The sequence below is a fragment of the Ambystoma mexicanum genome, chromosome 8 (assembly GCF_040938575.1).
Source record: "Ambystoma mexicanum isolate Mex_15411 chromosome 8, UKY_AmexF1_1, whole genome shotgun sequence".
Taxonomy (NCBI): Eukaryota; Metazoa; Chordata; class Amphibia; order Caudata; family Ambystomatidae; genus Ambystoma; species Ambystoma mexicanum.
The window spans coordinates 75,215,695-75,236,770 of NC_090929.1; the positions used below are offsets into that span (position 1 = coordinate 75,215,695).

Here is a 21,076-nt window from a genome sequence, read left to right on the forward strand (position 1 = left end):
CTATTGGCAGGTGCCAATGAACCCCTCGGATAATGAAAAGCCGGCCTTCTCCAACCCCAGAAGATAATTTCATTTCAAAGTCCTTCCTTACAGATTTCATGGGGCCCAAACAACCTTTCAGAGGCTGATGGATCAGATACTGCAACCCTTTTCCCACATCTGCAGTGTGTATCTGGACAGAATCGTAATCCACAGCAAGACCTGGGAGGAGCACATATTTTACTTGAAGGAGATCACCCGTGCTTTGAGGCAAGCCGGTGTTACCGCCAATACCACAAAAGTGCCATTTAGCCCAGTAAGCAGTAAAGTATTTTGGCTTTCTCGTAGGTGATGAGCTAGTCCAACCACAACTGGAAAAAGTCAGGGCTGTACAGGAATCACCGCTCTCGAAGACCAAAAGAGACCTAAGGGCCTTTTTGGGGCTTACCAGGTATTACCATAAGTTTATTACCAACTACACAGCCATAGCATCTTGCCTCACTGATAAAATGAAAAATGCGGAGACACAAAAACTCTGAAGGCAGAAAGAAGATCAGGCACGCTTTAATACATTGAAACACATCTGGTGCAGTGATCCTGTCCTGAGGGATGCTTCCTAGGTAGGGAAAGGGGCGATTTTATCCCAAGAATAAGATGGGATAGGGCATAAAGTTTTGTACATCGATAAGAAGCTCTTCCCAAGGGAAAGACATGATGCCACCATTGAATTAGAGGCCCTAGCAATCAAATGGGTGGTGGGTTATTTAATATATTATCTGACAGGGAGGAACTTCACACTAATAACCAACCACTCGCCACTTACCTGGCTGAGCCTGTGGAAACCAACACACCCTAGGATTATGCGCTGGTTCTTGATGTCCAGCCTTTCTGTTTTCACATCGATCACAAGCCAGAGGAAGGGAGTCCTTCCCCCGGGTACGTTTGGTTTATGGGAACACTCTTTTGAACATTACACCCAAGAAGAAGAAGGGAGACGTTCTCCTTAAAGAAGGAACTTTTTGTTAGTTTACCTTTTAGTTATATGGTGTGAGGTATAGAAGGAGGTTTTGAGACAGGACATTAGAATTTACATTGGGGGACATTCTGACAGACACTGTTAGTATTAGTTTTAAGGTAGGGGAACCTCTCTTAGACGTTAGGGATAGTAAGGACCTTTTTCACAAAGAAATAAAGTCCATAACCAAAACCATGCCACCTTTGTGTCAGCTTCCTTCTTCGACGCCCTCACAGCAGCTGCTGGAGACTGTTGCATTATGCTTTCGGTCACAGCTTTTCGACCACAAGCTCACTAACCTGATCACTTTTACACACAAAACAGAAAAAGAAACTAAGACAAGGAGAACAAAAATACAAAATAACATGAAAAATAGAATGAGAGAGGAAAAGAGAAAGGCAAGGAAAGAGGGAGAGTGTGTGGGAGAAGTCGAGGAAGAGAGGGGGAGGGAAAGCAGAGGGGGACACATGAAGGATGTAGGGAACTACAAACACACAAAACAAGCAAGTAGGAATAGCTCAGGATATTCAAGGTCAGCCTAGCGCCAGCCATCACGTAGACCCCTGTGTGCCCTCACCGATCTGGGTACGGCCCACAGTACAGTTACACTTGACCTTTACCGGGCAGGCCAAAATGTTACCCGGAGGAAAAAGGGACTCAGGAGAAGCAGAGCAGAAGATGACATTCGGCTTACCCGAGTCACCCCCAAGTGCAACATTATCTCCCAGAGGGAGCTGTGGACACGGTATGAAACCCCAGGCCTGGCCAGAAGCTTGATCTGCTCTGCACGCAAAAGGCTTTGTGTGTCCAGGCAGAACAAGTCCCCTGTGGGTGGCTGGCATTAATTAAAAGAAAATTGTCTCGTGTGGGAAATGTTTTGGCGTGGGAGCAGGTGCACAAGGACTTGCATTTTGTCAGCGGCATCAGAGGGCCTTCACTTGAACTTCACAGGTGCTCCCAGAGGTGCAGCAGGAGATTGGCGTTAGCGAATGCCTGCCTGCCCCAGCCCTGTGGCTACTCCAGAGGGGTAGATGGCCATGGGAGACACTGGCAAACCTTGGCCCCTAATTAATATATACACTTACTGGTGTGGCTAAGAGGTAGCCTCATGAGAGACCCGACCAAAGGCCACTAGTCACCGAGAAAGGAAATAGTGTGGCCTAGTCAACCAGAGAGTGATGTGAATGTGCACGTGTGCACACTGCATGGGCGAATACTATGTGTGTACAGTATGCGTTTATATGTGTGTGGGGATGAATGTGGGTGTGTGTGTGTGCAGGCATATGCAGGTTCTGTATGCATGCTGTGTGAGCTCTAATTTAAGCCGCGGTTGTGTCTGTGGGTAGAATTTGTAAGTTCTGTGTGTCTGTGTGATCACCTTTGCATAGATGTGGAAGAAGCAGATGGGCCCACGCGCATCAGTGCAAGTTATTGTGTGACCGGTGTGAATATGGGATACAGAAAATATGATTTTACGAGGGAGACACACACACACACACAGGTGTTTGCTAGTACGTATACATTTGTTGTGAGGTCTACTCATTTATGAATCTATATGGGTCTTCAAATAAGAGTGCCTGTGGAGGGCGTTTCTTTAGTTGAGTGTCCCTCAAAGCAAGTAAGCAATAAGGTTATTTGTAGGTCAGTTGCATATTTGGACAGAGTATCATATAACTCTATACCCATAATTTAAGAAGGGAGTGTGCGTTTGTGCGTACAATTTTTCTGTATGCTTTGCTTCACGACAAGCTCACAATGGTAGTGCCTCTGTGCATACAATCTCTGCTGGCTCTGATTTGTATTTTTTATATTTGTAACACGCCCAACCATCTAGGGGCACAGTTGGAATTATCAGCGTTAGAGTAGAGATATATGTTAGGGAGAATTCTCTCTTTAGGCTGAATTTCCTAACCTAGTGAGTGCCCCAGCAGCTTTGCTGGATTTCTGGAGTTTGTTTTTTTCTCCTGCCAAGAGCGAGACTCTTTTTCTCCCACTCTTGGACATGATTTATGGTGTTCCTTTGACTGTTAATGTGTTTTATGGGCTATGGGGTCCTTTACTCCATAGGGTCTCATGTGTTTTTACTATGTGTGTTACACAGCACCCTCCGTGCAGGGACACAGGGGTGCCATAGTGACACCCCACCATAGACTCCATACCCTGGGACTGACTACTGTCTCCCAGGGCATGTAAAGTCACCATTGGCTCTACTAGTCCCAAATTATTAACAGAAACCAGTACAAACCATCATATTGTGGACCTACTGGTCGGGGCAATTCGATTGCCCTGGGGTCTGTTAGTCGAGGGGGCACGTCTCCGTCCCCCCTGATCGAGTTTTGGCTGGTGGCAGTGGATACTACTTTTTATATTCCACCGCGAATATATTCCTATGGGATTTTCCCATTGTTCGAGGCTACCAACTTTAGTTATTTAATTCTCATAGCCTCGAACATACCGCCGGTTTATTTATTTAATATTAATTCGCTGGTTGGTATTTTTTGCCAGGACTGGATTCTAAAATGGCGTTTGTGTTCTCTTCTGTGACTCCAACCCAAGTCGAGCCCTTTGTTCCACTTTTTGGCGGGCTTCTCCACAGAAGCCTCCAAAAGTGGTGCCACTCTGTCTGGGTACCACAGGGGGTGTGGGAGGGGCTTTAGGCACCCTGGACTGAGTTACCTTGGTAACTCAAGTCGCACTCTTGTGTGATTGGCCCAAGTGGTGAGCCGGCCAGCTCACCACTTAGCATGTTTGATTGACAGATAGGCTGAGTGAATGGGAGTGTGCTGCATAAAAGCAGGGCTTTGGGGACTGAAACTTCAGAAGTCGCCACAGGACCTGAGAATCCGACGAGGGAAAAGCTGAGCCGACCTACCACGACGACACCACCGGTGGAGCCCTGCGGAACCGACTCACCACTTCCCGACAACAGAGAAGATCTCCCGGCTGGAGAGGCTTCTTCCTCCGACTGGTGGGCACAACCAGTTTACCTTCTTTTCGCACCCCAGACCGGCTTGTGGTCGAATTGCCCGTGCCAAGCACCCCGGCAACCGGATAGCCACTTACCACTGGACCGCGAATAAAAGGACCACTCCTTTTACCTGAGAAGCTCTGCGGCTGGTTTCTTCCCTGGCAATGCAACGGACTCCTGTCTTCCTCCCCGACGAGATCCTCTCTTTCCCCGGACGAAGCACTGACTTGCATCCGCTGCCAGGAAGAACTGCCCCCGCTGGAGGATTCTCACCACTTTAAGGTACCGTGTCCGCCAGGCCTCCCTTTCTAAAGATTGCTACAAGGTAATAATAACGCCTTAACCTTCTGGACTGGGCTGGCCGCCTTGACCTTCTAACTGGTCCCTTTCTTTAGTCCAACTCTTTTTTAACCTTTTCAAGACTTTTGTGCACTGCAACTGTGTGACCTTAGACACATTTTGTTTGATCCCCTTAAAGTGGATCCAGCCTACTGAACTCTAACTTCACGGTTTTACTTTGCCTTCCTCTCTTGTTGTGTTCTTGTAAAAGTGTTGGGACCGGTTTCAATTTGTTCTCTGCTTTTCTCTCCCTTTTAAAACGAATTATTAGAGTGCCATCTGCGTTAAGCGCTCACCGCTGTCTGAAAATAAGTAAATAAGTGGGGCTTTATTTAAGACTTGTCCAATATTCTTCTAAGGGAGGGTATATCTTTTAGTGACTGTGTTTTTGAATTGCTTACTATTAGTGCCTGTGTGTTTTTCTAGATGTGGTTTTAAATAAATAATGATATCTCTTTTACACCAAGCCATGGTCAGTGTTTACTTGTTCTACTGTGTTCTTTTGACCTATTGTGAATACTATGTATACTGCCTAACTCTTCTTGATGGAAGTCTGACTGCTCAGCCACAGCTACCAAGTGAATCTGTGTGGTACAGACTGCTTCCAAGTGGGTTTACTGCCAAACACCTGTAGTCTTAAATCTTTTGCAGTGGTCCCAGAGGGAACTGCACAGGTTTCTGCCTAACAATATAAAAAGTCACTCGATAGTTGCTTTGTTACTGTGTCCCTTAGGGTTGTCGGACAACTGGATGATTACTTAAACAGAAAGGTTTTCAAAGCCGTCCTGAACTGACCAAGTGTCTGACATTCCCTGATCTTTTGTGGTATGCTATTCCATAGTTTAGGTCCAAAGACTGCCAATCTCCTGTCACCTCTAGTAACAACTGCTGACCGGAGGTTGCGTAGCAGTAGTTGATCGCTTGATCTGAGGGTCCCCACTGGGCTATAGGGTAAGATTTTGTTGCTTAGATAGTATGGGGCCAATCCTTTCAAGCACTTAAAAATCATACAAGCGACCTTAAATTTAATACGGTCCTCGACCATTAACCAGTGACGTGACCTCTGCAAGAGAAACATGATCCACTTTCCTCAGACTGACAATCTAACTGTTGCATTTTGGGCTTTCTGGAGCCTATGCGGTTGTTTGGCTGAAGCGCCCATCAAGAGACTATTACAGTAGTCTAGATGGGCGTTTGTCATAGCTCGAACCACTACTGCGTGTTCTCCTTTGGGAATGTATGGTATAACTCGTAACATCCGTAACAAATGGTAAACAGATTGAACCTTTGCCCTCACCTGTGCCTCACTACCCAGGTTCTCCTGCCACATGCATCCTAAGGTCTTAATCTTGGTAGAGAATTGACGTTTCTTCCCAAGAACACACGGGGCAAAGGATTTGCTTGCCGCTACTAGCTGCTGCTCTGGTCCAACCAGAATCAACTCTGGCCATCATCCATGTATATACTCCAGACACCGATTCACTTTTACAAAAGCCTCCTCAATGTTACCAATCTTGATGTATAGCCGAGTATCTTCTGCGTAAGAAAGGTAACTTAAGCCATAACTTTTCAAGATAGTCAATACAGCCTGCATATATAGATTAAACAGCAAAGGGGAGAGTGATGACCCCTGTGGCACTCCACAACTCATCGCAATAGGGTCCGATATATAACCCCCAGATTTCACCAGTTGGTATCTGTCATCAAGAAAGGATGCAAACCATTTCCAGGCCTGGATGGAAACATTACCAGGGAATGGTAAGCGCTCAAGTATAATGCTATGCTCGACTGTGTCAAAGGCTGCGGACAAATCCGGCATTACAAAAAGAGTACGTCCTCCTTTGTCCGCAACCTCTAACAAATCATACACGGTTAACAGGGCTGTCTCTGTCCCATGCTTGGGCCGAAACCCCGACTGTAGCCCGTCATGCAGTGCCTCCTTTTCAACAAATGTTTGCAATTGTGAGGTAACCACGTTCTCTAAGATTTTACCTGGCCATGATAGGCCTGCAACCGGTCGATAATTCTTTAGACCAGCTGGGTCCAGATTTGGTTTTTTGAACAAGGGGGTGATAGACTTTTTAATTCCCTGGGTACCATAGCCTGGGCCAATGATTTAACAAATGAAGTAACAAAGGGAGCAATGTTTTTCACCATATTTCTAGCCGAGCATGCAGGCAGCGTGAACAGAGAATCAGTGGAAGGTTTAAGTTTTCATATCAAAGATTGAACATACTCCTCTGTCACTGGTTGAAACTCAACCCTCAAACATTCTGTATTACTTCCAACTGCAGCTGCATCTAATTGAGACTTCAAACTTAACTCACGTGTCTGACACTGGTGTATCTGGACCTCCTCGGTCTTTGCCCTGATACTTTTTTTATAAGGTTTAGATGTTTTCTTTAAAAAATACATTAAACACATTTGCCTGTGCTAGCGAAGGCTCAGCTGATGATGTAATACAACCTGGTTTACAAAATGATTGCCAGCTTTGCTAATTTCTGTATGGAAAAGTCCCTTTTAGACCTGAAGATAGCTTGTTTGTCATTTTTCAGTGTAGATTTGGCATTCTCAGTATTATCCTGCGGTTTAGTTTTTCTCCACTTTTTATCTGTTTGGCGAGCCTTCTTCGTAAGGGGGATAAGTTTAGGCGTAAACCAAGATTTAGAACTTCTATTAATTACTTCTGGGTTTTAATTGCCATATTTGGAACAAATAGTATCCAAAATTAAAGTGGCCTGGGTGAAAAATTCCTCATGCGATAAGGCACAGTTAATATTAGCACATTTTTGGCGTACCTCATCTCCTGGGATATTAGCCAGATGATTCATTTTTGGCGTACCTCATCTCTTGGGATATTAGCCAGATGCTTCATTTTTGGCGTACCTCAGCTTCTGGGATATTAGCCAGATGCTTCATTTTTGGCATACCTCATCTCTTGGGATATTAGCCAGATGCTTCATTTTTAGCGTATCTCATCTCCTGGAATATTAGCCAGATTCTTCATTTTTGGCATACCTCATCTCTCGGGATATTAGCCAGATGCTTCATTTTTGGCGTACCTCAGCTTCTGGGATATTAGCCAGATGCTTCATTTTTGGCATACCTCATCTCTTGGGATATTAGCCAGATGCTTCATTTTTAGCGTATCTCATCTCCTGGAATATTAGCCAGATTCTTCATTTTTGGCGTACCTCATCTCTTGGGATATTAGCCAGATGCTTCATTTTTGGCGTACCTCAGCTTCTGGGATATTAGCCAGATGCTTCATTTTTGGCATACCTCATCTCTTGGGATAGCCAGATGCTTCATTTTTAGCGTATCTCATCTCCTGGAATATTAGCCAGATTCTTCATTTTTGGCATACCTCATCTCTTGGGATATTAGCCAGATGCTTCATTTTTGGTGTACCTCGTCTCCTGGGATATTAGCCAGATGCTTCATTTTTGGCATACCTCTCCTGGGATATTAGCCAGATGCTTCATTTTTGGCGTATCTCATCTCCTGGGATATTAGCCAGATGCTTCATTTTTGGCGTACCTCATCTCCTGGGATATTGGCCAGATGCTTCATTTTTGGCGTACCTCATCTCCTGGGATATTAGCCAGATGCTTCATTTTTTGCGTTAGCACCAATGATCCGCCCTTCCCCTTCTCTTTTCTTATTACAAAGTGATTGGACCAGAGAATGGCGACTGTTCCCCCTCACTACTCTGCAAATAGCCCTGGCTGGCAATATTCCAAACAATGGTCTTTGACATGTGAGGGATCCATAGTCAAAGACATTAACCCATGGTTGCCAATTATTTCACTCCACTCCCTCGAATCTGCGTGTTTGGTATTATCCATGCAAATATTCTGCTTTCCTCTCTGCATCTTGTGTGTTCTAGGTGCTTGAGTGCTGGTGTATGCTCTTGGTTCCACCTTCTATTCTTTCAGGGACATACACAGTCCAGTAGTCGCCCATGGCGACCACCCTTCCCAGTCTGGCTGCATGATATGATATTTATAATTATACACAAGTGTTTCAAGGCGCGACGAGGCAAGGGAGGGGGAACATAGGGCAGACAAAGACAGCGATCCTACTAGTCCAGGTGACATTGAGATCGTGCAAGTGCAGGGGGTGGGGGAGAGGGTAAGTGCAGAGGGAGGGGGCCGTGCTATACATAGGATACAGTAAGAATAAATAAAATAAAACAATAGGTAAAAGTACGGCCTGCTGGAGGCAAGTGCAAGGGTAAGTGCAGACAAGTGTAGAGAGCTGGTGGGGGCTGTAGGGGTACAGAAACAGCCCACAAGTGCAGGGGTTGCCCGGGAGGCAGTGCAGGTGTGCAGCTGGAGGGGGAGGGGACCTGGGCCGAAGATCAGAGGGTAGCCAGGAGACCAGTGCAGATTCAGTCAGGAGTTCAGCAGAGGAGAGCAGGAGAGAAAGCAGAAGCGATAGCTTACAGGAACCACCATACACAGGCCAGTGGTGGCCCACGGAGACCACCCTACACATTCTAGCAGTAGTCTACAGGGACAAACCTATGCAGTCTGGGGGGTGCCCGCCACAACCTCCCTCCACCTCCCCGGTAGTACCCAGTAGCCCCACGACTTCTACAGAATTACCACGTGTGACACAGAGCAGTCAAGCGCTACACAATGCCCTTCAGCACACAGGGCGATTTCCGCAAAGTTCAAATGCTTCTAATACTGCCCAGCGTCCGCAAAGCCCCAGGACACAGACACTGGCAGCTGGCTGCGGTGGGGCCTTGTCTCACCCGCTCGCATAGCGCCTACTGCCGGCAGGTAGCACCGTCAGACCCAGACCCAGTTTATGTCTTCAAACCCATCCAGCTCCTAAAAGGCGGCTCTCCCCTGCCTCTAGTAACGCTAACATCCGTCTTCTGCCTCCCGGGTGGGGGGGGCCTAATGAGGACAGGGCTGCACCGCATCCACCCCTTGCAAGGGGCGGGGACACTCATTATCCAGCAATTTAAATCCCATCATTTGATGGAAAGTTCACGCCCTTTGCTTTACAGCTCGGATGGAGGTAGGGGCGGGGGGCAAAATCGTGTTACTGGGACGCCGTGACGAGACGTCAGAGATCTCCACGAGGCCTCTTAATTGTCATAATAACGACACGGCCGCGTGCAGATTAAGGGAATCGCCACTGTGGTTGCGGGTGCGCAAAGTGCGTCCCCAGCTAGGGGCAAGAGGCGGCAGGTGAACGTGCCGAGCGGAAGGCCCTTCTGGAGCTCATGCCAACCAGACCCCATGTTGCAACCCATAGAAGGGTTGGTACCAGTGCCGTCCGCGAGCCGAGTGATGGGCAAGGTAGCATCCCAGTCCCTCGAGGGGCGAGTAATCGCGTGACACGCCGGTGCCCAGCTCCATGCCTGGCCCCGAGCACCGGCGCCCTAAGCCGCCCCATCCCGGGGAACACGCTTTTTATCGGCTAATCGCCCCATTCTTCTGTGAAGAAAGCCCGGCTAAAGCCCTCTGCACGTCCTGTCCCCCATCTGTCCCTGGAAGGAGGAAGGGCGCGACCGCTCAGGCTCCTGGACTCCCCCGGGACTGTACGTGCTTCCCAAGTCAACACAACGCCCTTCGACTCAATCGCGTAAAATTTCCTGGCCACTTTTCTTTCGTTTTCCATTTTATGCTCCATTTCCTTCTCCCATTTTCACTTTCACTTTATTTCTGTTTTGCTGTTGAGTAATTGACATCATTTTCACTCGTCTCCCGCCTTCAATGTTTGCTTTTTTCAGCTGTTGCCCCCTCCCTACCTTTGTGTCACTTTCTTCTTTTCCAGCTGTGGCGCCCTTCCTACCTTTGTGTCACTTTCTTCTTTTCCAGCTGTGGCGCCCTTCCTACCTTTGTGTCACTTTCTTCTATTCCAGCTGTGGCGCCCTTCCTACCTTTGTGTCACTTTCTTCTTTTCCAGCTGTGGCGCCCTTCCTACCTTTGTGTCACTTTCTTCTTTTCCAGCTGTGGCGCCCTCCCTACCTTTGTGTCACTTTCTTCTTTTCCAGCTGTGGCACCCTCCCTACCTTTGTGTCACTTTCTTCTTTTCCAGCTGTGGCGCCCTCCCTACCATTGAGTCTCGCTTTTATTGTGCACCTGTTCGTGCTCTTTCTTTATTCTAAATTGGCTTTCCATCTGGCTCTTTCTCGCCTGGTGTACTCGTTGCTACTTCTCCATTGTGTGTGCTTTCTCTTGCTCATTTTTCTTGTGGTTTCCCCTTCCTATATTTTTCCTTTCGTTCTCATTCCACTTTTTTCCTATTCCCCTCTCCCTCCATTTTCAGCGTATTCAACCGCCACACTCATTCCTCCTCTCCTCTTCCTGGTTTGTTTCTACTTGCATCTTTTTCTCATCCCGCACGCACACTCTTCTTTCAGTCCTGGTTTCTGGTTTTCTTTTTCCTCCACGCGTGTTGACTCTTGTCCTTTGATGTCATTTCCCTCTTCACTCGCTTTCTCCTCACCTCTCACTGTCAATGTATTCATTTCTGGTTTACAGTCATTTTAATGCCCTCTTTTCCTACATTACTTTATCCACATGTTGCGTCTTTCCTTTCTTCGCCTTCTCCATCGCCTTCTTTCCTTTTTTGTATGGACTTTCCTTTTCCTCAATTCAGCTTCATTTTCTTTCCCATTCGTTTCAGTCTTTACTTGCCTTTTATATTTACGGTCACTTCTCATTAACACCCAGCCCTCTGTTATTCTCTTTCATTTTCTTCCTACGGTTCTTTATTCTCTAGCCCTCCATCTTTAATTCTCTGCATATGTCCCAGTATGGCTCTTTAGCCCTTCCTTCTCGGGTCTCCTTATATTTTTCCAGAGCGCGGCCCACATTCGGGCATCCCGAGGCCCCAGGGGTGGTGCTGCAGTCTTGGCTCCAAGAGAGGAGTTGCATCCTGACGACGGGCCTACAACGATTCCTGCAGGCCTTTTTCAGAGTCTCGAAGCCCGGTCCGATTTCAGCGCTGCAGGGAATCGTCTTTCCCTTTCTGCGACCCCTTCGCTCTCCATTCCAAATGTGGGGGACACTCCCAAAATCTCTATTCCCTTGAAGAGGGCTCTGCTTTCATTGTTGTCATTGGCTATGGTGTTTTTGTAGTAGTATGTTATTTGACTCCCCTCCGGTCAATGTAAAGCCGTATCTTTTCTTTTTTGAAACAATGTTTGAACCCTAGACCGTGGCTTCGAGTTGATACCTCGGCCAATCGCCTCTCTTTTGCACCTTCTTTCTATTGGCTAGTCTTCCTCTCATATCTTCATCCCACTACCAGATTCTGGACTGTTAATGCCCACCCTACTTGGGAACACATCTTGAGAGAGAACAGAGGGGGAACGAAAGAACATGTGGGGAGGGTGAGAGGACATAGAAAGGGGGGCCATGGCGGGTCGAAAACGATGGAGAGAGAAAGAGGGAAAGTCAGAATGAGAAAACCTACAAAAAAGGAGAAAGTGACAAAGCACAGAAAGGGAGAAAGAATAGAGTGAAGAAAACAGAAGGGGGACAAGAAAGTAAGAGCGGGTGAGGATTAGTTAAAAGTAAGGAGGGCCCAAGGTGAGAAAAAAATTACAGAAAACAAATAACTCAACACTGAGGTAGTAAGCTAAACGAGGACAGTAAAAGGATAGAAAAAGCGAGGAAACACAACAGTGTAAAAATTACAAGGTGGGAAACGATTGCGACGAAAACACAAAGGCCCTGATTCACAGCACGTTTTTCAATGGGGTTTCGCCATTATAAAACACTTCTGTGAATTAGGCCCAAAGTATGTGCGACAGAAAATACAAAAAGAGTATTGCCAAACACAGGTGAGAGAGGGCGAGGGGCAGCATGGGAAGAGAGACCAAGATGAAAGGAGGAAATGAGGTGAAAGAATGAGACAACATGGAGGAGGTCGATAGAGAGAGGAGACAGTGAGGAGAGAAAACACAGTGAATGTGCCAGCCTGGCCGAAAAAGGAGAGTACAAGAAATGGCAGAAGAAAAGAAAGCAGGGTGAGAAAAAACACGGGGGCAGGGTGAGAATGAGAAAAGAAGGAGTTTATCATATAAAACAAGTAGAAAAAGCGGGAAAAACATGCAAGAAATAATCACAAATGATTGAGGAAGAACAAAGAAAAAAACAGACAAAATAAGAGGTGAGAGCAGAGTAAACATTACATTATTGGAGAGAAGAGGGAGGGCGAACAGAAAAAATAAGCGAGCAAAGTACTGAAGGGAAACGCAAGGATGGTGATGAAGACAAAAAAAGAGAGAAGGAGAACCAAGAAGCGAGAAAGAGTGAGGAAGAGCAGGACCACTCATGGGAGCAACATGGAGACCGAAAACAGGAGGAGAGCGGCCAATAAATGACAAAAAACCCAGGCAACAGAAAGGAGGACCAGAAAAAACCAGAATGGAGAGAAGAAGTGAAATGAGAAACACAAGAAGACTGAGAATAAAAAGAGAAAGAGAGGGAAACACAAGAGAACAGAAAGATAGAAGGAAAAGAGGGAACTTATGACAGAAAACAGCGCAAAAGAGTGATGGGCAGGACATATGGAGAGAGAGAATGCCATGCCAGGGGAGAGAAGGCCAGACCAGGGGGGAGAGGGGGGAGAAGGCCAGACCAGGGGGGAGAGGGGGGAGAAGGCCAGACCAGGGGGGAGAGGGGGGAGAAGGCCAGACCAGGGGGGAGAGGGGGGAGAAGGCCAGACCAGGGGGGAGGGGGGGGAGAAGGCCAGACCAGGGGGGAGGGGGGGGGGGGAAGGCCACGCCAGAGGGGGGGGGGGAGAAGGCCACGCCAGAGGGGGGGGGGAGAAGGCCACGCCAGAGGGGGGGGGAGAAGGCCACGCCAGAGGGGGGGGGGGAGAAGGCCACGCCAGAGGGGGGGGGGGAGAAGGCCACGCCAGAGGGGGGGGGGGAGAAGGCCACGCCAGAGGGGGGGGGGGAGAAGGCCACGCCAGAGGGGGGGGGGGGAGAAGGCCACGCCAGAGGGGGGGGGGGGAGAAGGCCACGCCAGAGGGGGGGGGAGAAGGCCACGCCAGAGGGGGGGGGGAGAAGGCCACGCCAGAGGGGGGGGGGAGAAGGCCACGCCAGAGGGGGGGGGGGGAGAAGGCCACGCCAGAGGGGGGGGGGGAGAAGGCCACGCCAGAGGGGGGGGGGGGGAGAAGGCCACGCCAGAGGGGGGGGGAGAGAAGGCCACGCCAGAGCGGGGCGGGGGGAGAAGGCCACGCCAGAGGGGGGGGGGGGGGGAGAGAAGGCCACGCCAGAGGGGGGGGGGGAGAGAAGGCCACGCCAGAGGGGGGGGGGGGGGAGAGAAGGCCACGCCAGAGGGGGGGGGGGAGAGAAGGCCACGCCAGAGGGGGGGGGGGGGAGAGAAGGCCACGCCAGAGGGGGGGGGGGGAGAGAAGGCCACGCCAGAGGGGGGGGGGGGGGGGGAGAAGGCCACGCCAGAGGGGGGGGGGGAGAAGGCCACGCCAGAGGGGGGGGGGGGGAGAAGGCCACGCCAGAGAGGGGGGGGGGGAGAAGGCCACGCCAGAGAGGGGGGGGGAGAAGGCCACGCCAGAGGAGGGGGGGGGGGGAGAAGGCCACGCCAGAGGGGGGGGGGAGAAGGCCACGCCAGAGGGGGGGGGGAGAAGGCCACGCCAGAGGGGGGGGGGAGAAGGCCACGCCAGAGGGGGGGGGGAGAAGGCCACGCCAGAGGGGGGGGGGAGAAGGCCACGCCAGAGGGGGGGGGAGAAGGCCACGCCAGAGGGGGGGGGGGAGAAGGCCACGCCAGAGGGGGGGGGGGAGAAGGCCACGCCAGAGGGGGGGGGGGAGAAGGCCACGCCAGAGGGGGGGAGGGGAGAAGGCCACGCCAGAGGGGGGGAGGGGAGAAGGCCACGCCAGAGGGGGGGAGGGGAGAAGGCCACGCCAGAGGGGGGGAGGGGAGAAGGCCACGCCAGAGGGGGGGAGGGGAGAAGGCCACGCCAGAGGGGGGGAGGGGAGAAGGCCACGCCAGAGGGGGGGAGGGGAGAAGGCCACGCCAGAGGGGGGGAGGGGAGAAGGCCACGCCAGAGGGGGGGAGGGGAGAAGGCCACGCCAGAGGGGGGGGAGGGGAGAAGGCCACGCCAGAGGGGGGGGAGGGGAGAAGGCCACGCCAGAGAGGGGGGGGAGGGGAGAAGGCCACGCCAGAGAGGGGGGGGAGGGGAGAAGGCCACGCCAGAGAGGGGGGGGAGGGGAGAAGGCCACGCCAGAGAGGGGGGGGGTGAGAAGGCCACGCCAGAGAGGGGGAGGGGGGAGAAGGCCACGCCAGGAGGTTAACAAGAGAGCGGAAATATATGAATGGAGGGAAAGAGTGAAGATGAGGAGAAAGTGATAAAAACACCAGAATTGAAAAAGTGGATCAAATAATGAGAAAGAAGATGCACATCATTGTCAAAGAAAGAGAAAAAACAAGACAAGAGCGCGGGAGCGGAGGAAGCACAATGAGAAACATGGCAGAAAAGTGAGAGAAACAAGAGAGAATGAGGCAAAGTATAAGAGGAGTGAGAGGCGGCGGTGAAGCAGAACACAGCGAGGGCGCAAGACTGGGGCAAAGGCTGGGGGGGGGCAAGCGACAGTCAAGAGCCCAGGTGCCATCATCCACCATCTCCAGGTACTGGGATCAGTGCCACTTAGCAGGGAGGGTCATAATGCGGCTGTTCAGGCACTTCATCCAACTTATCCCTTTCAAGAACGCAAGCTCATGCCGGCAAAGATTTCACCCATTTTATACCTTTCCAGTCTCCAGGTACTTCTCCCATCTTAGGCTTGCCAGAGACAAAGCTCACTTCTTCCAGGTACATCTCCCTTTAAAGCCATCCTGGAACAACGCTCATGTCTTCCCATATTTCACCCATCTTATCCCGGCCTGGGACAAGCATCATTACCTCCAGGTACTTCACCCATCTTATCCCGGCCTGGGACAAGCATCATTACCTCCAGGTACTTCACCCATCTTATCCCGGCCTGGGACAAGCATCATAACCTCCAGGTACTTCACCCATCTCATCCCAGCCTGGGACAAGAATCATGCCTCCAGGTACTTCACCCATCTTATCCCGGCCTGGGACAAGCATCATTACCTCCAGGTACTTCACCCATCTTATCCCGGCCTGGGACAAGCATCATTACCTCCAGGTACTTCAGCCATCTCATCCCTGCCTGAGACCAGCATCATGCCGCCAGGTACATCACCCATCTCATCCCTGACTGTAACAAGCATCATGCCGCCAGATATTTGCCTCTCGGTTCCACTCTTTCTCTCTTCTTGCTCCATTTGCATGGAATTCTCTTCCCCCGGACAGCCAAGAAACAGTCCACAGAGATTTGGTCAAAACCAGCTAAAAGCCTACCTCCTCGCCTCCGAGTTACACTTGCAACCAACCTCTCATCTGCCTGCTAGCTAACCTCTTTCCCTCGCCTCTAACGTGCCTCTGCCTCCACTCTAGCACTTCACCCATCGTCACATCTCGAGCAGAGCTGGTCGTACCCGCCTACCCGCACTTAAAAATGTCCAATGTTCATTGTCCTTTATGACTGTCTACTTATGTATAGTCCCTGGTGACTGTTCCATTTACTCGCCTCCACAACCTGGTCAGAATGTCCCGCAAAGTCACCCCATTGTAAGAAGCTCACTGCTTCCCGTAAAATCTGATTTCTTATCTATTGTAGGTTCTTTTGTGAGCAAAAGAGCATTGTTCCTCCTGTATATAAATAAATACTTCATCCAGCTCATCCCTTCCTAGGACAAACATGCCTGCAGATACGTCGCCCATGCCATGCCTGCTTGGGAGAACGTTCAAGTCTTCCGGTAATTCACCCATCTTATCCCTGCCTGGGATAAAACTCATGCCTACCCTAGTTCACCCCTATTTGGGACAACGTTTATTTCTGCCAGGTAATGCCCAGCTGGGGCAAAGCTCACCTCTCTAGCCACTGTGGCCATCTTACCTCTGCCAGGATCAAAGATTACATAGGCAAGAATATTAGCCACGATTGGGATGAAGCCCACGCCTTCCATGCTGGTCACCATTTCTGTCTAGGCGGGAGAAGGGGCCCGCCTCCATGCACCAGACCCATGTTTACCTTCCGTGTCCGGGTCTCCGTTTCTTCTCCTGACCGCGGGCGGGAGGCCGTATAAGGTTCTGCGGGGCATCTCTCAGTCCAAAGCTCTTGGCCACGTGGCCCAGGTGCAGCGTCCGCACGTGGAAGATGTGCTTCAGGCTCTTGTGGTACGTGGCATATGACCTGATGAAGGACTGCAGGGCTGAAACACATCAACACACTGTCAGCAGCTTATCAAGTCATTATCAATACAGATAGCGATTGTTAACTTTATGAAGGCACTGAAATTGGATAGTAATTGAGTCATACGTGTCAAGATATAAACTATGGAATTGCTTTTAGTTTTGTAATTTGTTCATTTAAGTAGAGAAAATCTTTTTATATATATTTTGTGAAAAAATAAATTGTTTTCTGTTTCATACTGATGTGTTTTATGCATATGGTTCGTGAATCTTGTCGCTTATTTTATGATTCTGTTTCAATTTTGTAAAATGTATATTGAAAAGTTGATTCATTTCAGCTAAGACAATAAAAAATAAAAAAATTAAGTCACTATTCACAGCATTCCAAACGTTTCCTTGTGATACACTACACACACTACAGTGACTGTGCAGCCCTTCTATGCAGAGACCAAGGAGAGGCCTACCGCAAGCCAATAGCAGCTCTAAGGAGGTATGGAGACCACAAAAAACCTTCGCCTTCTGGGTTCACATTTGGAATTCAGCCACCACGTTTTTATCTCTTTAGTATTTTAATACGTAGTTAAGCTATGGGCAAGGTTGTAGGGTCAGAGCCAGTGGAAAGCGTGCGCAAGGTCTGTATTTGAACACCCCAAGAATGATTCTCCTTCCACCCTAAAGTGTCAATGCTCTCAGAAACCCATGTCCTGGGGGAAGTAAGGGGTGTGTGCACAGCCACCCATCCCCCCTGCTCTCCCAGGCGACTGCCCTGCATATTCCCCACGGAAGCAGAGGCACCGCTCTCAGTTCCCCCCAGTACCTTAGCAGCTCACCCTGAGGAAGAGTAAGACGTTGCCACAATTTCTCCCATAGGAAGCAAGGGGGAAATCCCACAGGTTACCGGGGATTTAGGGAAAGTAAGGCAAGTCGCCATCTTACCACCGGCCAGAAGGGGCAACAGAGGCGACTGCCCCAAGAAGAGTTCCAGCCCAGCACCCGGGAACTAGCAGGCCAGGGAGAGCTGCTGGCAAAGAAAGCAATAGTGGGGGGCCCCACACAGCCCCACTACTCCCAGAGTCGAAGGACTCCGGCACTCGGAACCAACTACAGGAGCAGGACTCCGGGGGGGGGGGGCGCTCACAGTGCTGCTTGCAGAGATTGTAGCTCAGGAAAGAAGAGTGCCCAGCTGCGTCTGGGTGCCTGGTTTAGGTCTGCTCAGTCGCTGTGGGGGGTCACATGGTAGGGGGACTCGAATCCACGACCCAGCGAGGACCCAGACAAACAGAATGAGCATCAATAAGGACCACTGGGGGGAGGGGGCAACCCACGAGGTAGAAGACTGCGGCTAGGAAAGGGGCCGCAGGAGCACAGAAGAACAGGACCAGGTTTCCAGGTCAGGGGAGCAGGAAGGGGCAGCCAGCTGGCAAGGAACAGCCTCGCAACGGGGGGCAACCCAGGGTGCCCCAACAACAGCGGGAAGGCAGAGCAGCAGAAACCCACTCTGCTTCTAGCCCAGGAGCACGCCCCACCTTGAGCTACTTGAGCGAGAAGGACTGGCCAGGCAGGCAGCTCCCCACCAGGGGGGTGGCCCGTGAAGCAACAGCCGGTGCAAGGAGCCTTGGATGGGATCCCACAGGCCCGGGAGCAGCAAGATGCAAGGACAAATGCGGGGGGGGGGGGGGGCACGTCTGGGCCCTTAGCAGAAGCCCACCTGCAGTAGCAGTCTTCCAGGTGCTCAGGGGCGCATCCCACGGATGATACGGGGGCTGCCCAAGTCAGACCACCAATCACACCCCAGACAAGCAGGCAGAGGAATTGGTGGCCATTCAAATGGCTGGGTCCAAGAAGCACCACATGCCCAAACCCCCCCTCCCCCCCTCCCCACGCGTGATCTAGAGGACTGTAAACCAGTTAAAACGACCCTTGCGGGCTCAGGACGAGTCCACCATGTCAGCAAAAAGGGATGGCTCAAAACAAAAGGGCCGGCACCAGTGCTTAATAAATGGCTACCATCTATGTGCCCTGGGCTACTAGTAATCCAGTAAAAGGGGCTAGACGTCACAGGTACCAACAGACGACTGCACAGTCCCCGGCTACCACAAGGGGATGTGTAAAGCTCCCCATGCCTTAGTAGCCACATGGGCTACTGTGGGCAGCACACTGAAAAGGCCCCTAGGGGGCTTCAGCAGCAAGCCCTCTACCCACAGAAGAGAACATCAGAAAACGATGGCAGACAGCCTGTCACTCGCCCACGATGGCAGCCAGCAGACCGCCAGTCACTCGCCCACGATGGCAGCCAGCAGACCGCTAGTCACTCGCCCACGATGGCAGCCAGCAGACCGCTAGTCACTCGCCCACGATGGCAGCCAGCAAACAGCCAGTCACTCGCCCACGATGGCAGCCAGCAAACCGCCAGTCACTCGCCCACGATGGCAGCCAGCAAACAGCCAGTCACTCGCCCACGATGGCACCCAGCAAACAGCCAATCACTCGCCCGATGGCACCCAGCAAACAGCCAATCACTCGCCCACGATGGCAGCCAGCAAACAGCCAATCACTCGCCCACGATGGCAGCCAGCAAACAGCCAGTCACTCGCCCACGATGGCAGCCAGCAGACCGCCAGTCACTCGCCCACGATGGCAGCCAGCAGACCGCCAGTCACTCGCCCACGATGGCAGCCAGCAGACCGCCAGTCACTCGCCCACGATGGCAGCCAGCAGACCACTAGTCACTCGCCCACGATGGCAGCCAGCAGACAGCCAATCACTCACCCTTTCGGGATCAAATGATTTCATCGCTGGAAATAAACATTGAGGGGGAAACAATCTTTTTTTAAGCCACTATCCAACACTTGCCCCACATAGTCAAAGACTGGAGTTTGTTTACATATTTGCACCAGTCCTAAAGTATGTTGGGAAGGCCACGCCGTTTCTTACTCGCTAAGAGTCCCTTTCACTCACCAATGGCTCGCGGCGGGGCACATATTCAGGCTTTTTGGAACCTCAATGAACTTGAAACATCATCCAAGTTTGGTTGGATTTTAGAAGTTGGGAATTAGACACTGAAAGAGCAAAGCGTTGATTTTGAATCTGAAAGATGGTTCGCGAATCGTGGGTTTCCAGAATTGAACCCCACCTCTTTTTGTACAAGCTTTACCCATCACGCAAAGGTATGAACGTGGGGGTTTCGTCGTTTCCCAATGGGTCCCAGTGACTCCGGCCTACTTGGCGGTAAGGAGTTATTTTTTCTCCATTTTTAGAAGTAGGACAGGCAGCTATCTCACCCTTCGCCAATCGCGCTGCTAAGGTGAGCACCGCCACTGCATCATTCTAACGCCCTGTGTGCAGGCCCTCAAGGCAAGGTCTTCCCCCAGAGGAGGTCCTCCAGAAGGCAGCGCTACCATTGGAGGCTGATATTTAGGGTGGGGCCGCAACGTTTGGTTCATAAGGCACACGAGATCTAGCACACCCGTCTGGCAGGGCATTCAAACACCTTAGCATTCACCTCCAGGCACAAGCTGAATACACTTTTTTTTGCATTTTTAAAGCGCTCACACATCCTGGGGGCATCGAGGCGCTGTTACAGGAATATGCCTTAGTTGCATATTTATAACGCGCTTAATAGCCAGAGGTTTCTAAGCGCTGACCCGGGATCGAACCTGTGTTGATTTGTGTCCTCTTGTTTCCAAGGTGAGCACTTTGCCGCTGAGCTATCCTCCCAGAACATTGGTGTCCGATAGCTGGTCTTTCATGCCGCTCCACTCTGCCAACACCTAGAACCCTCTTCAGAGGTACAGAGTTCTTAGCCTGTCTAGTCACCCTCTTACTCATCGTCTAAACTGTGGCCTGCACTGGCCATGTATGTACGTATGTATCCATGTCCAGAAACACTTCTGTATAGGAGCAGTATAAATGACATATCAGCTCAGGGTCAAGCTAGGGCATAAAATTGGCTTGGAACCAATGAAAAAGCGGCCCACAGTTCCAAATGGCAAGTTGTTATTTTTGTGACACACTGTTTGAGTGGCACCCAAGAGGTAATTTTGTTATTGTCCAAATTGCGCATTTTAAAGAATAATTGTTCAGTAACAGTAATCAAATCTAACAGTAATGGAGTGGCATCTCGCGCCCACCGCATTGCTGCTCTCTGCGCCAACCTCCAGTGCTATGCGGATGACACCCAGCTCGCTTTCAGGCTCCCCACTGCCACCTCTTCTCCTTCCCTCATCCCGGATTGTCCATCTGCAATCCAGGAGTGGTGTGCCGCCAAAGATCTCTGCCTGAATGCCAGCAAGACGGAGATCCTCCTCATTGGCACATCTGCACCCCTCTTTCCCACCACTCTCTGCCTGGCCTCCCTTGGCCCTCCTCCTGCTCCCACCTGCAATGCTAAGAACCTCTGGGTTATCTTCGACTCCACACTCTCCTTCTGTCCTCACATCTCTGACGTCGAAGTCAAATTACCAACTGCACCTTCTCAGAGGTATTCTTCCCTTCCTCTCCTTCCCCCAGAAGCTCATTTT

General features: G+C 50.7%; 1 protein-coding gene across 1 annotated transcript in view; it reads right to left on the reverse strand.

The window, feature by feature from the left end:
- The window catches only part of DDX31 (DEAD-box helicase 31), a 468,302-nt gene that overhangs the window by 14,126 nt on the left and 433,100 nt on the right, over positions 1–21,076 (reverse strand). The window contains exon 20 of the mRNA XM_069609310.1: positions 16,396–16,576. Within this exon, the coding sequence (XP_069465411.1) occupies positions 16,396–16,576 (181 nt within the window). The remainder of the gene's footprint in view (positions 1–16,395; positions 16,577–21,076) is intronic.